The 16046-nt window shown below is 44.8% G+C and overlaps 1 protein-coding gene across 2 annotated transcripts in view; it reads left to right on the forward strand.

The window, feature by feature from the left end:
- LDLRAP1 (low density lipoprotein receptor adaptor protein 1) overlaps window positions 1-16046 on the forward strand; it is a 169665-nt gene that overhangs the window by 33384 nt on the left and 120235 nt on the right. For both annotated transcript variants that reach the window (XR_010026085.1, XM_063140327.1), the window contains exons 2-4: window positions 998-1140; window positions 4714-4826; window positions 15672-15786. Coding sequence is in view for 1 of the 2 variants with exons in the window: in XM_063140327.1 (XP_062996397.1) it covers window positions 998-1140; window positions 4714-4826; window positions 15672-15786 (371 nt within the window). In the remaining variant the exon portion in view is untranslated. The remainder of the gene's footprint in view (window positions 1-997; window positions 1141-4713; window positions 4827-15671; window positions 15787-16046) is intronic.

A 16046-nucleotide genomic window follows, 5' to 3' on the forward strand; every position in this document is an offset into this window, starting at 1 on the left:
GACCTGGACTGGCAGACAATGAAGCTGGAAAAGGACTGCCGTGATGTGGTCTCATCGGCCAGTCCCTGTTAGTAAGCGTGCTGCCCTGTTTTGTACCAGTTGAAGTTTCCGGACCGTTTTCAAAGGCAGCCCCACGTATAACGCATTGCAGTAATCCAAACGAGAGGTTATCAGAGCATGGATAACTGTAGCTAGGCTATCACTGTCCAGATAAGGGAGCAGTTGGTATATCAGCCTAAGATGATAAAAGGTGCTATGTCTAAATTTAAGACATTTAGACTGTTCATTGTCAATAACATTGATTTTCAGCTTATAGGAACTATATTAATTAATCTTTTTAAATTTTGTTTTAACTGTTTTATTCTGTTTTTATTTTCATTTTACCTTGTACACCGCTCCGAAATTTTTCAATGGGGAGCGGTATATAAATATTCTAAATAAATATTCTAAATAAATAGAAAAAAGGGGAAGTGCTCTTTGAATGTTATACCTCCAACTGACCTGGCTTGCCACAGTGGCTTGTTTAAGCCATGGCGTGTGCCAGATGCCATTTGCCTAATTATCTGTTCGGGCGTGGCTTGTCGTGTCATCCAAACCCAGGCAGCAGGCTTGTTGGAGGGTGAATCAACCCTCAAATAATCCATCAACAGGCCATGGGTTATTTGAGGATTGTTTCGGTGGTTTGTTTAAGCCGCAGTGATCGTGCGAACTAAGTCGCTGTGTGTTTAGATTTGGTTTTTCATTTGAGAAAGCCTTTATTCCTTTTCCTTTCCAACATCTTACAGATGAAAATAAGGCCCCACTGTCCAAGTCTCATGCCAGGAATCACTGTCTAAGGCAGGCGTCCCCAACCTAGTGCCCTCCAGATGTTCTGGACTCGGAAATGGGGACTGTCCTTGAGTAAATAGGGCGAATTAAAGCTTATTTCCATCCATCCATTCAATCAGTGTCTCATCCCAAGCATTCTCAATAACAAATACTCTTCTTAATTCCATAGAGCTCCCAGAAAACTGGACTGACACCAGAGAAACCTTATTGGAGGGAATGCTTTTCAACCTGAAATACTTGGGCATGACGCTGGTTGAACAACCCAAAGGAGAAGAGTTATCTGCTGCGGCTGTCAAAAGAATTGTAGCAACGGTGAGTGTCCGTGATCTGGTTTCTAAAGTTGGCCTTGACTTTCCACCCCACCCCAAATGGCTTCACTTGCTCCTTGGCAACCTGGTGACACTGATGCTTCTGAAAGGGCAGCAGAGATAGAACTGGGTGGGCATGCAACTTCCATAGGTCCGCCATGCTTAATGCAGAGCCGTGCTTTGAAAGTTGAGCATGTGACTCTTCCTCCCATCCAGCCCCAGGGAGGCTTCGAAGGCTTTGTAGGTAGAACTGGAATCGTGTGTGACTCACACCTTTGTTTTCATGCTTCATTGTAATGTCTCAAATGGAGGTTTGTGGACCTTTTGCTATGCACATCATCATCATCATCATTTATATACTGCCCATAGCTGAAGCTCTCTGGGTGGTTTACAAATACTCAAACATGGAACATTTAAAATAAATATACAAAATTTAAAAGCGTAAAAACAGATTACATATTGTTCTAGGTCAGCTAAAAACTCAACATAAGCTGTTAAATGCCTGGGTGAAGAGAAAAGTCTTGACCTGGCGCCAAAAAGATAACCATGTTGGCGCCAGGCAGGTCTCCTCAGGGAGATTGTTCCATAATTGGGGGGCCACCACTGAAAAGGCCCTCTCCCTTGCTGCCATCCTCCGAGCTTCCCTCGGAGTAGGACCTTAGATGTTGAGCGTAGTGTACAGGTAGGTTCATGCCGGGAGAGGTGTTCCATCAGGTATTGTGGTCACAAGCCGTGTAAGGCTTTATAGGTTAAAACTAGCAAGAAAAGGTGTGCTAGTTACTTGCACTTCCTGTTATTTATTTATTTTATTTATTTATTTGTTTATTTATTTATTACATTTATATACGGCCCCACAGCTGAAGCTCTCTGGGCGGTTTACAACAGGTTTATGTAACTTGCTGCTGCTCTCTGAGCCTTTAGCTCAGGACTTTCACCTCCACCACTACCCCCACCCCCATGAACCCTGTGCATTGAGATGTGTGTGGTGCATGTATGCATGCTTGCGTCTGTGTGGGCCCAGCCAATACTGTATTTGGTCCCTGGGGAGTGAAAAGATTACACATCCCTGATTTAGGGGATACAGAGCAAGCCTCCTCTTGCTTTGGACATGAAAAAGCTTTTACGGAACAAACCACAGTTCTGTGTTTCATCCAAACACAAGGAACTGTGGTTTTCTCTAACCAAACTTGTGAACCACCCAGAGAGCGTCGGCTCTTGAGCAGTATAGAAATATAATAAATAAATAAAGTAAAGAAACCAGGATTTTTGATGCTTGCTTCAGACGGATTTGATTAGACCTGCTGTCCGGTAAATATGTTCAAAATTTCAACCTTCAAGTAATACTATTGCATACTCTCAAACGATGTCCTAATATAGATTAAAATTGGATTTTCCATTGTTTTAAAAATCCATCCTCTGCCAGTTATTCAATTTTAAATGTAAATAAATTTGCTTCCTACCAAAATGTCAATATAGATCTCTCTGTTTAATATAATGTACAATTGAATAAATAAAAGCTCCCATGCACTGTCAGGCAATCTTTAGGGCTTTGTTTTCTTTTTTCATAATTACCTATTACATTATTATACTAGAACCAAAATAACTCTTGCTGATTAATTGGTGAGGGCAATTCTAATTAACTAAAGTTTTAATTGATTAACCTCAAGTTAATGTTATTAATGTTTGCAACCCTAATTTTAAATCACAATCTAGTTTGTTTGCTAAATCTTTTTTCTTTCTTTTTTCATCTTATTGAATCTTTTGCCATCGCATTTAGGTGGGTGGACTGAGATTTTGTATAGCTTTACCACTACAGCAAGATCAAAGGGCTTTCGTAAGGGAATAATTCTCTCTATTTCTAAAGTTCAGACTGGGGTGTGTGGGTACTCCAAAACAGCCCAGTGAGGACTGCGTTGCTCAGTGGACACAGAACACTGACAGACTGTTGGGGTGGAATGGAGTAGCCGTAAATCTGAACACCAGCCCGTCACGCTGCAACATTTTGTCGCACTAGTTCCACTTATTAACAGTTAATTGCCATACTGAAGTCATGTACAAGTTCGCTGGGGGAAAACTCGCTCAAGTAATGTTAAAATCGCATAAAACTTCAGTTCATAAAATAGAATGTAGTTCATAAAATGCACAAAATGATTGCAATTATGGGAAATTAGCCAAGGTGAAGTGATAATGATTTAATGACAAAGGAAGCTTTTCAGATTTTTTTCTTTAAACCTTTATTTATTTATTCATTTCATTTCTGTAGCACCCAATAGCCAAAGCTCTCTGGGCAGTTCACAACAATTAAGACCATAAAATGCAGAAAAAAAGGAAAGGAAAGGAACCTCTCGTGCAAGCACTTGAGTCATTGCTGACTCCTAAAGGGACGCCTGCTTTCGCTGATGTTTTCTTGGCAGACTTTGTAGTGGGGTGGTTTGCCATTGCCTTCCCCAGTCACAATTACCTTTCCCCCAGCTAGCTGGGTACTCATTTTACCGACTTCGGAAGGATGGAAGGCTGAGTCAACCTGAGCCGGCTGCCTGAGAACCAGCTTCCGCTGGGATCGAACAGGCTGTGGGGAGAGTTTCAGCTGCAGTAACAGCCACTTCCCACTCTGCGCCACACGAGGCTACAATAAAATAAAATAAAATAAAATTCAACACAATAAAATACAATATAAAAGTTTAAAAGTACAGTATAAAATAATAGTAATAACCAAATAGAACCTAGCAGCATTGCCAAGATTAAAAATACAGTCCAAGATTTAACACAGAAACTGAAAAACTATGATGCCTTGGAAAATATAAAGTTCTTCACCTGGCGCCAAAAAGAGCACAATGTAGACGCCAGGTGGGCCTCTCTGGGAAGCTCATTCCACAACCGGGGTGCCACAACAGCAAAGGCCCTCTTCTTAGTAGCCACCCACCTCACTTCTTTTGTGTGGGATACCAGAGAGGGAGTGCTGAAAATGACCTTCGGGTCCGGGGAGGTGTATGTATAGGAGGAGACGAGCCTCCAGGAAACCTGGCCCCAAGCTGCTTAGGGCTTTGGATATTAAAACCAGCACTTTGAAATGGACTGGCAGATGGAAAAGTACCAGTATAATATGATCACTTTGGTCGGTCCCCGTTAACAATCTCACTGCCCTGTTTTGGACCAGCTGAAGTATCTGGGCTGTTTTCAAACATTGCAGTTATCCAGACAAGAGGTGACCAGAGCATGGATCACTGTAGGTATGCTATCTCTCTCCAGATAAGGACGTAGCTGGTATATCAGCCTAAGCTGATAAAAAGTGCTCTGTGCCACTGAGTCCACCACTGGAGCCCCTCCAAATGACAATCCTGATCCTTTAGGAGGAACGCAAAACCTTTAGAGCAGGAGTCCACTGCCTACGCTTATTTTTGCCCACCAAAAATGTTTGCCCATGAAAATCCAGTTCAGCAGTGCCGGTAGTTGACGAGTAACTTCGTTAGTCATTTACATTGATAATGTGTGCCTGTTGGATAATAACATTTCCAAGTTCAGTTATCCCAGCCAGACTCATGAAACACCTGGGATGTTTCCTTTTCTGTTTCCCAAGGCAAAAGCCAGCAGTCGAAAGCTCCAGAAGGTAACTCTGAAAGTGTCTCCCAGAGGGATAATCCTTAGTGACAGCATAACAAACGAACCAATCGAAAACATCTCAATATACAGGTATGTCTCAGTGGCCGGTTTTAAGGATGCAAATGGCTTTTTTAAGGCTCTGTCCAGCAATCTCCTGCCCAGATTATTCACCTCGCTGGTGATTGCTCTGACCATGTGACTCCCTTCTTTAAATGGCTTCACAGGTTCCTGTTCACTCCCTGATCCGGCTACTTGTCCTCACCTTCAAAGGCCTCTATGGTCTTGGCCTTTGGCCCTTCTTAACTCTCTACACTTTCATCCTGACACAGGGGGATGCGGCTGCATTCTGCACTAGCTCCAGCTTCTGGAACAGCTTTAAGGGCAGTCTCACATAGAGCTGAACCTTTAAGGCTAAAAACACACCTACGGCACCTGTTCCCCAAAAAGCATTTAGCTTCAATACAGTACAATATCTGAAAGACCACCTTCTCCCATATGAGCCTGTCTGCTTCTTAAGCTCTTCTGGAGAGGCCCTTCTTTCTATATGAGATGCTCATCTTTAGAGGCGTGTTTGGTGGTGACCCGAAAGAGGGTTTTCCGGTGGCCGCTCCCAGGCTGTGGAACTCCCTCCCAAGCAAGACTAAACTTGGCTCCCTCTCTGCAGTCCTTCGGCTGGCAGGCAAAGACCACTTTATTCAAGAAGGCCTTTGACCTGTAAGTGGATCCGTTGGGTTGCGTGCTGTTTTTAATATTTTTTTCTAATTGTTATGTTTGTATTTTAATATGCTGTTTTGTTGTTTTAACCCATTTTAATTGTCTCTGTAAGCTGCCTTGAGTGCCAGTTTTTGGTAGAAAGGCAAGGTACAAATAAAATAATAAATAAATAAAACATTAGTAGGAATCAGTGCTAAAACAAACTGGGCCTGTTCAGACAGCGCGCTAAGCCATGGTTAGGCCACTAACTCTTTTGCAGTAAGTGGGTAGTGAGCATGTTTAAACCATGGTTATGTAGCCACCGTGGTTAGGAATGTCTCACACTAAGCCATAATGTTTAGCTTAAAATGCTTAAACAACATGGTTTAGGGTGTTGTCTGAACTAGGATGACTATGTGAAAAGGAGGACAGGGCTCCTGTATCTTTAACAGTTGCATAGAAAAGGGAATTTTAGCAGGTGTCATTTGTATATAAGGAGAACCTGGTGAAATACCGTCTTCGTCACAACAGTTAAAGCTGCAGGAGCTATACTAGAGTGACCAGATTTAAAAGAGGGCAGGGCACCTGCAGCTTTAACCGTTGTGATGAAGAGGGAATTTCACCAGGTTCTCCATATATACAAATGTCACCTGCTGAAATTCCCTTTTCAATACAACTGTTAAAGATACAGGAGCCCTGTCCTCCTTTTCATATGGTCACCCTAGTCTGAACAGTCCGAAAAAAATATTAAAACCAATAGGTGAATACAAATAAAACAAGAATCAGCAGTCCATTAAAACTTTTCTTGTAAGAAGGCCATGGAGAACAAATGGCTTAAGGCCTTCCTAAGTGCATACTAACAAGACATGTAACAATTGGGAGGTACCCGTATGGACCTTCTCAGTGGTGGCCCCGCACCACTGGAACTTCCTTCCCAGGTAAATATGAACAGCTTCTGTATTGCTGTTTTTTAAGAGAACTCAAGACATTTTTATTTCAACCTGTGTTTGAATAATGTACAGGTCTTTGACAAAAGTATTTTGCTGCTGGGTTTTTTTTTAAATGGATGATTTTTGAAATTGTAATTTGTTGTATTTATTGACATTCTTACGATATTTTAATCTGCTTTTTAAAAAATAAATTCTGTAAACGGACTTGTGAGGGCATTGAGCCTTTAAAAGATGGGCTAGAACTCTATTAACTAGATAAATGCATAAATATTGCGCTGGCTAGTATCCCGTTTTTTGTAATGGACAGTTAGCTGTTTGGCTTAGAAAAAGGTACTAAGGAGAGATGTGATAGGGATGTATAAAATTATGCATAGTGTGAGGAAAGTGGATAGGGAGACATTCTTCTGCCTCTCTCATAATACTTCAGGGTCATCCTATGAAGCTGATTGGTGGGAGATTCAGGACAGATAAAAGGAAGTACTTCTTCACACAGCACATAGTTAAACTTTGGAATTCGCTACCACAAGTCGTGGAGGTGGCCACCAACATGGATGGCTTTAAAAGGGGGTTTGAGAAATTCATGGAGGGTCAAGCTATCAATGGCTACTAGTCCTGATGGCTATGTGCTACCTCCATTATCAGAGTCAGTATGTCTCTGTATGCTATTTGCTGGGAACATGAACAGGAGGGTGCTCTTGCGTTCATATCTTGCTTGTGGGCTTCACAGGGGTATCTTGTTGGCCACCCCGGGAACGGAATGCTGGACTAGTTAAGCCTTTGATCTGATCCATCAGGGCTCCTCTAAGGCCCCCATGTTCTTGGTTATTTCCAATTGACCTGGTGAAATACCCAATTCCCTTTTATGCCCTTGCTCTATGCTCTTTTGGTCTTGGGTGCAATCCACGTAGTAAGAAAGGAGAGAGGGGCTTGCATTGTGGAATAGTAGAACCATAGAATAGCTGCGTTGGAAGGGGCCTATGAGGCCATCGAGTCCAACCCCCTGCTCAATGCAGGAATCCACCTTAAAGCATCCCTGACAGATGGTTGTCCAGCTGCCTCTTGAAGGCCTCTAGTGTGGGAGAGCCCATCACCTCCCTAGGTCATTGGTTCCATTGTGGTACTGCTCTAACAGCCAGGAAGTTTTTCCTGATGTCTAGACAGAATCTGGCTTACTGTAAGTTGAGCCCATTGTTCCGTGTCCTGCACTCTGGGAGAATCGAGAAGAGATCCTGGCCCTCCTCTGTGTGGCAACCTTTCAAGTATTTGAAGAGTGCTCTCATGTCTCCCCTCTTCTCCAGGCTCAACATGCCCAGTTCTTTCAGTCTCTCCTCATAGGGCTTTGTTTCCAGACCCCTGATCATCCTCGTTGCCCTCCGCTGAACACGCTCCAGCTTCTCTGCAGATCTTCTAAAACTAACGATGATCTTGACAGAGAGGCAGTGCGAAGACTTCTCTCACATTTTGGAAAACATGGGCACTTCGCATTTATTTCGTCAGATTGTTATTCTGCTTCTCAGGCAAATATTTTGTCCCCAAAGCACCCCTCACATCAGTCAAAGTCTGATACGGTGCTGGTGGCAGGTGCTGTAGATGGGTGAAAAATTAGACACAGGCCCTGTCCTCAGGCTTGTGAACTAAAACAACATTTATCAAGAGACATGAGTAAAATGGGAATACATTCAGAGGGGTAGCTGTGTTGCAACAAAACCAGCCCTGTCACACCTTAAAGGCTAGCCATAGCATCTTGTGGGCTAGAGTCCACTTTGTCAGATGCATGAAATGAAGCATTCTTCTTTGTGGTCTCACTGCATCACACCTGTGGATTCTGTGTCTGGAGCTGAGAGATTTAGGGCGCAATCCTATACATGTTTAGACAGACAGAAAAGGCCTCGAATTCCCAGCATGGCTGGCTGGGGCATTCAGACCTTTTTTCCTGTCTAAATATGCAAAGAATTGCGTCTTTAGGCTTCCACCTTCCCTCCCAGGTCGTCTTCGACTGCTGCAGCACAGTATTGTTGGGAGAATGGGTGGGCAGCACATGGCCCGCGGACAGCATGGGGCACCTGCCCTCCCATCTGGCCACCACTGCCCCTGTTAACACTCCCCTCCAGGAATTGGGGAGGGGAATAAAATTGGTGGTTTCACACCAAAATGTAACTTGTTTTCAAGCCCTCACAGCAAGAGTGCAGCCCATTGTGGGGAGGGCGGTCCGGAGGGGACATTGGACCCCGGACCCCCTGAAGTTGTGCACTTCTTCCATCTCTTCATATTTGAGAAGATCGCTGAATAGTGTGGGTTGGTTTTTTTCCTTCTTCTGCACCTTTCCTTTTCCTTCCTGTTGTCTACTTTATCCTCTTCAGTTTGTGCTTGTTTTTGCATTAGTTCGCCTTTGGACATTCTCTGGGAGGCCTCTGGGTTTACAGCCTTCTTTACAGCTTTTCATCCAGGACATGCTCCAACCATGGGGGCAGGTTCCGGCCTACACAGGGCCACTCCCTCCACCAGAGGGTAGCTGTGTTGCAACAAAAGCGGCAAAGAGTCCTGTAGCACCTTAAAGCACTACCCATTTCTTATGGCATGTGATTTCATGTCCACTTCATCAGGTTCATGAAACAGAATGTTATCCTCCGTCGGCAGACCCATGAACATACATCGTTAGAGAGAGAGAGAAAAGTTGAAACAGTAGGGTGAAATGTCCTAAAAAGCAAAGGCAGCAGTCTGTGACGATTCAACTTAAGTTTCAGTGTGTGCAAAATGAGCACTGTGGCCCTCCTCAGCGGCAGCGTTTGGTGATATAACGCAGTCGTCTTAAGCATTGCTGAGCTAATTAACAGCTGTACTGTTAATTTTTTGGTAGAGACATTGCAGCTTTTACGTCTTTAGGAGGGCAAAGGCAGAGGAGAAAGATCAGGGGAATGATGCCAGAACGAAGTGGGGAGTTGTTAAAGAGCCAGTATGGTGTAGTGGCTAACGTGTCGGACTGGGAGTCGGGAGATCCGGGTTCTAGTCCCCACTTGCCCAGGGAAACCCACTGGGTGACTTTGGGCCAGTCACAGACTTTCAGCCCAACCTACTTCACAGGGTTGTTGTTGTGAGGATAACATGGAGGGGAGGAGGATTATGTATGCCTCCTTGGAGGAAAAAAGGCGGGATATAAATATAATAAATAAATAATAATAATAAACAGACCTTTATATCCAGTTGGGTCCCAGATTGAAATGCCCTCTGGGCAGTGGGGGCTGGGGACTCCGATGTCAGAGGAGCACTGAATCTGCTCTGGGTTTCTGTCAGAACTCTAAAGCACCTTGGATAGGTCCTTTAGAGTTCTGACTGGTTCTGGCTGAAACCCGGAGCGGATTTACTGCTCAGCTGACATCGGAGCCCCCAGACCCCACTACCAAGAGGTTTGCTGAGTGGTCAAGGGCAAATGGCTATCTGTTGTCCTCAGTCTTTCCTTACAGCTTTAAAATGGGCACAGTAGGGACCACCTGTCTTGCTGTGAACCCCTTCTTCCCAGTATTAAGATTTGAGGAGCAGCCCCTTTTCAGGGCACCGTTACCCGGAGAGGCTTTTCTGCTGCATTGCCCCCAAACTTTGAAATGCATTCCCTCAAGAGCTGTGCTCAGGCCCCTCACTCTCTCGGCTTTTAGAAAGGATGTGAAGATCCATCTCTTCAATTTAACTTTTTAAAACACACCATTTTAATGTTTCTATTGTTTTTAATGTTCTTGTTATGGGTTTATTGTTTTAAATTGTTTTACACCGCCTTGATGGCTTTTTACCAGATAAGGTGGTATATAAATGTTAATAAAAAATAAAATAAAATCGTGGTGAGTTTTACCTCACACAGTTGCTATTCTTTGTGGTCCCTGCACCACACTTATGGATTTGCTGTGCCTGCACAGAGCCTCATTTGGGAATAGTTTTGCCCTCCCAGGAGGAATCCTCTTAAGAAGATGAGCTGGAGCCTCCTGAATGGATGTCCCCAGGGAACAAGCCGCTTCAGGAGACCCTAGGGCTGACCAAGAAGATCGGGGCCCTCAGGAGAGAGAACTTCCGATCTTTCCCCTCGAAAGTTGGAGCGCTCTGGTCCTGAGTCAGAGAGAGAGGCTGTGCCATCACCCAGCGCCTGAGAATGTCAGCTAAGATGGTGGCCAGGTGAAGGAGTGCCCGCTTGCAGCAAAAGACTCCTCAAGAGTAAAGGCCTCCTTGTGAGCAGGGCCCTCCTCGTGAGTAAGACATTGTGCCAGTGAGCCCAGGATGAACTATAGCAGAGCTCTTGAGTGGGTTTCTTGGAGCTCAAGCTACATAAACTTTCCGCTCCAGACTAGACACTCCTGGAACAACACCTGACTTCAGCTTCCAATGCCTTGTTTCTCTGACCTTGTGCTGTGACTGGACCTTTGTGCTACTGAGTTTTGTACCTCTGCTTGACACTCCATCTTGCGCTGCATTGGTATCTGGCTGCTTATTTGTATTTGGATCTTGGCCACGCCTCAGACCTCTCTCTCTCTTGGAACCCTCCCTCTTGCCTGGGAATACTGTGCCTTTGACCATTGACTACTACTGCCTTGAACGGCTGTCTTGCTGGACTGATAACTCTGCACTTGACCTTTTGCCCGCTTATGGAACTACCATTGGCTTTGCCCATCAACTGCCTTCCCGCCTAGGGTGACCAGATGAAAAGGAGGACAGGGCTCCTGTATTTTTAAAAGTTGCATAGAAAAGGGAATTTTAGCAGGTGTCATTTGTGTATATGGAGAACCTGGTGAAATTTCCTTTTCATCAGCACAGTTAAAGCTGCAGGAACTATACTAGAGTGACCAGATTTAAAAGAGGGCAGGGCACCTGCAGCTTTAACTGGTGTGATGAAGAGGGAATTTCACCAGGTTCTCCATATATACAAATGACACCTGCTGAAATTCCCTTTTCAATACAATGGTTAAGGATACAGGAGCCCTGTCCTCCTTTTCATATGGTCACCCTATTCCTGCCAAGACTGACCCAGCCACAGCAAGACAGATGTTGACAGGAAACCAATCCCATCCTAACTGCACATGCTCCATAGGCCCTCGCATCAGCCCCACCCACCCCCGGTCCCGGTTCTCTTCGAGTGGTTGCAGCAATATCAGCATTGAAAGCTGCCCGGTGTGCAATCTTTGACATTCTTCCCTGCGACATCTTGTGTTCACTGCATTGGGATACTTATTAATTTTGGAGGCTGCTAGGTAGGAGGGACACAGGGCCATATTTAGGCTTGGCCCCATGGGACCCATGACCCGCATCTATGTCTCCGGGCTCTGAATCTATTCCTCAGAGGCCAGTGGAAGGTGTTTTTTTTAGCCTAATTGCTATAGAGAGGACAATTTTCAAGGGGGATTACAGCTGGGGACAGAAGGGTTAACTCTCCTGATCTCACATACTGCAGGGCTTTCCACCTGCCCAGCCCAATTCTTCCCTGCATGGCAATTAAGCTTGGAAGTAACATTTTCCATGGTTTCAATGTTCTAGGTCAGGGTGCAAATTAATTAAAGAAGGTATTGTATTTGAGATTATTTGGATGGAGGAACTAATTGGCCTGTGTCATTTAACGAATTCCTTGTAATTATTTCTAAATCCGCTTATATAGATCTAAATTAGCATATGCAGATTTTTGCCCTATGGCCCTGGGCCCCAATTCTTTTGCGTGTCTCGCAATGGCCCTGCGGTGGCATTTTTTACCCTTTAAAGATTACTAAAGGCTGTGCATGTCATATAAAAGTGGAGAACCCCTCTGGAACCCTTCCCCCCCTTTAAAGTCCCCCCGCATTTTGCTTCTTTAATGGATTTCTGTTGCTGTTACCAAAACCGGCGTTTAACCGCTTAAAAAACAAACAAATTATAGGGGAAGGCGGAAAACCTAAGTGCCTTTCATGAAAAACAAAGCACCGTGAAGCTCTGTGTAGGACAAATGTAGGCCAGGCTCTAGAGCACAACAAGAAACTAATGCAATGTAAATGAATTTTGAATGTGGTGTTTTAAAGCTTGCAAACTCCACTGGGAGGCTGGGCATCCTTCTGCCTGGGAAGAATGGCCCCTTGTGCAGGAAGGAGAATGGCTTGCTTGGGGCGGCTGCTTGTTGACATTGCCGTTTCGGGGCCAGCTTGACTAGCGTTTATTATTATTGGCCTTCTCCAACCTGATGCTGTCCAGATGTGTTGGACTACAACTCCCATCATTCCCAGCCAGCATGGATGGCACCAGGTTGAGAAAAGTGCTTCTAAATTAACTTCCACAGGATGAGCTTCAAACACTATGAGAGCAAATGAGACCACTGTTAAAGCCCTGCAAAAAGACGGCAGTCAGGTACTCAACCCAGGGCTTGAGGAACATCCCTCTTGGCAAGGCAGCAGCACCCTGGACTGAGTGAGGAAATGGCTTTGGGTTCCTCAAATGCTCAGGAAACAGGTGAGGGACTAGATGTGTTCATACATTTGTCCAGAGAGAATGGGCCAGTTCAGATGACACTCTAAGCCATGGTGGTTAAGCATTTTGACCTAAACGTGATGGCTTGGCATGTCGTGTGAACCATGACTTAGCGTGTCATGGCCTAACCATGGTGGCTACATAACCACGGTTTAAACGCGCTCACTAACCATTCGCTGAAAACGGTTAGCGGCCTAGCCATGGCTTAGTGTATTCTCTCTGGACAAATGTATAAACACACCTGGTCCCTCAACTGTTTCTTGAGCCTGGTAATCCAAAACTGTTTCCTCACTCAGTCCAGGGTGGCGCTGCCTTGCCAAGAAGGATTTTCCTCAAGCCCTGAGCTTGAGTACCCGACTGCCGTCTTTTTGCGGGGATTTAACGTTGCTCTCATTTGATCTCTTAATGTTTGAAGCTCATCGTCTCGGACAGCGTTCCTGAACACCTTTCCATCAGTTTCTCTTGCTGTTTGTAGCTGAGGGCCGCAGAGTGTTGGGGACAGGGGGCTTCAAAACGCGTTTGCAAGATGAGCAGAGCTTGAGCACCTTAACTCGGACAAGCTCCCTTCTAACTCATCCTGAAAGCGGAGTGTCCTCAAAAGCGATGCCGTATGACAGGCTACACAAAACCTCGAGGCAAGGTAAGATGTAGCTTTCATTCTTACCTCCTGAGAAAGGTTAGTGGAGCTTCATCAATTTAGTCGGCAAAAAACTATGTGCTGACTATGTTAAGGTGCAACCCTGAAGAAAGATGCATTGACTGTTTTGATGGCATGTTGGCCTGTTACACAACGTGGCTCTAACTCTAGGCTTTTGTATGATCTGGGCTTGTTGGGGCAACCTCCCCCCCCCCCCCAATTTCACATGTATGGTGGTGGGATCCAACTGACCAAGAAAGAGATCTTGGCTTGTGGTGGGCAGCTTAATAAAACTGTTGGCCCAATGTCGAAAAGGCAAAATCCGTGTTGGGCGTATCGTACCACCCTTATACAAATCTATAATGGAACCATACTTGGAACGTTATGTACACTTCTGATCACGAGAAGGATTTTTTTTTTTTACAGTTGGATAAAATGCAGAAAAGGACGACCGAAATGATCAATTTCCCAATGAGGGAAGGTTACAGCATTTGGGACTGGCTGGGTTAGAAAAAAGGCGAGTGAGGGAAGGCATGATAGAGGGGTATAAAATTATGCATGGTTGTGAGAAAGTGGATTGAGAGACATTCCTCTCTCTCTCTCTCTCTCTCTCTCTCTCTCTCCCCCCCCCCCCCCCATCATAATACTAGAATGTAGGATCATCCCATGAAACTGAATAGTGGGAGATTCGGGACAGATAAAAGGAAGTGCTTCTTTATATGGCGCATTGTTATATTTTGGAATTTGCTGCCATAAAGAGCAATGGCCACTAACTTGGATAGCTTAAAAATTGGATTAGACAAATTCCTGGAGAATAAGGCTCTCAATGGCTACTAGTCCTGATGGCTGTGCGTTACCTCCAGGATCAGAGGCAGTTTGCCTATGTACACTCATGTCCTGGTTGTGAGTTTCTCGTGGGCAGCTGGTTGGCCACTGTGTGAACAGAAAGCTGGGCTACACGGACCTTGGTCTGATTTAGCATGGCTCTTACGTTGATTGATTTTTGACAATTGGGCACTAAGGCACTGTTGGCTGTTCCAAGTACCTGGAATGTATGTCACACACCTGAGGAGGGAACATTCATTGCCTCCTCCAATGCTCATGCTGGTCAGGATGGGGGTGAAGGTACTTTACAAAGATCAAATGTTGTGAGGGTTACTTGAGCTCAGAGCAATCTCAATATCGCTGTCTCTCTCTCCTTCCCTCCCTCCCTCTCCCTCTCTCTTTAAGAATGAAAAATATGCTCCTTTGACAGCAAAGATGAATGGGTATTTGTTTTCCTGCATTTCCCCAGCGTTATACGATCTCAGCCTGGAAAATTGCACTCTTCTTTGCTTTGGTCTTCTAAGCAAACTCCATGGATCTGTGTGTGGCGTCTGTCTAAAACTTTCATTTGTGTCTCTCATTTGAAAGGCAAAGTCTAAAGTGCTGTGTGGGTTTTGTACAATGCACGGAGCTTTATATTATGTTGTAGAGTTTGGCATCTTGCCAGGGTTTGTTTTATTATATTTCAAGCCCATGTGGCTGTAAAGTTTAGCTAGGAAGCAAACGGCCAGTGACAGATAATTTCAGAAGCCACGCTTTGTATGTGAACTAAGAAAACGTGTAGTTATGTGGTTTGCTTCATTTTCCGCCCCCACCCCCACCCCCACCCCGAACCGGCCATATTGGGGAAAGAAAGGGCTAGGTGCATGCAGTCAGATGTCCCGTCTTTTTCTTCTTCTCAGAAGATAAGGCTATCAATAATTACTAATGATATAGTCAATGGCTCTATGGTACTTCCAGTTGTAGCAGGTGCTGGGGAACATGGACGGGAGAATGCTGTTGTATTCATGTCCTGCTTGGTTGTCCACTGTGTGAACAGAATGCTAGACGAGATGGACCTTTGGTCTGATCCAGTATGGCTGTTCTTATGTTCTTACGTCCAGTATCAGAGGCAGTACGTCTATATATACCAGTTCCTGAGGAACACGTGCAGGAATGTGTTTTTATACTAACGTCCTACTTGTAAACTTTTCATTGGAGCAGCTGATGGTCTACTGGGTGAACAGAATGCTGGACGTGATGGAACCTTAGTCTGAACCAGCATGGCTCTTGTAATAATAATAATAATAATAATAATAATAATAATAATAATAATAATAATAATAATAGGCGTCTTTCATGTGCAGTTTTTGCTCATGTTTGCAGGATATCCTATTGCACGGCAGATAAAGTCCATGACAAGGTGTTTGCATACATCGCCCAGAGCCAACATAATGAGAACCTGGAGTGCCACGCTTTCCTCTGCGGCAAACGGAAAATGGTCAGTATAAGACGGAGGCGCCGTGGTTCGTGCGAAGCGTCCGGGGTGCAGGTTGAGCCAGGCGTGGCCAGTGATGGGGGTGGGGTTCCCCCCCCCCCAAAAAAAGTGGCATTGATGATTTGAAGAGGGTCATTTGCATGGGAACATTTTGAGTTTGCATCGGAACATTCCCTTCAGCTGTAGAATGAGCTGCTGGTTGCAATGAGCCTGCTGAATTCTTTGAATGTGTTTTAGCAGGTATTAAAGTCTCTGTTATTCCA

Source organism: Elgaria multicarinata, chromosome 13 (genome assembly GCF_023053635.1).
Source record: "Elgaria multicarinata webbii isolate HBS135686 ecotype San Diego chromosome 13, rElgMul1.1.pri, whole genome shotgun sequence".
NCBI lineage: Eukaryota > Metazoa > Chordata > Lepidosauria > Squamata > Anguidae > Elgaria > Elgaria multicarinata.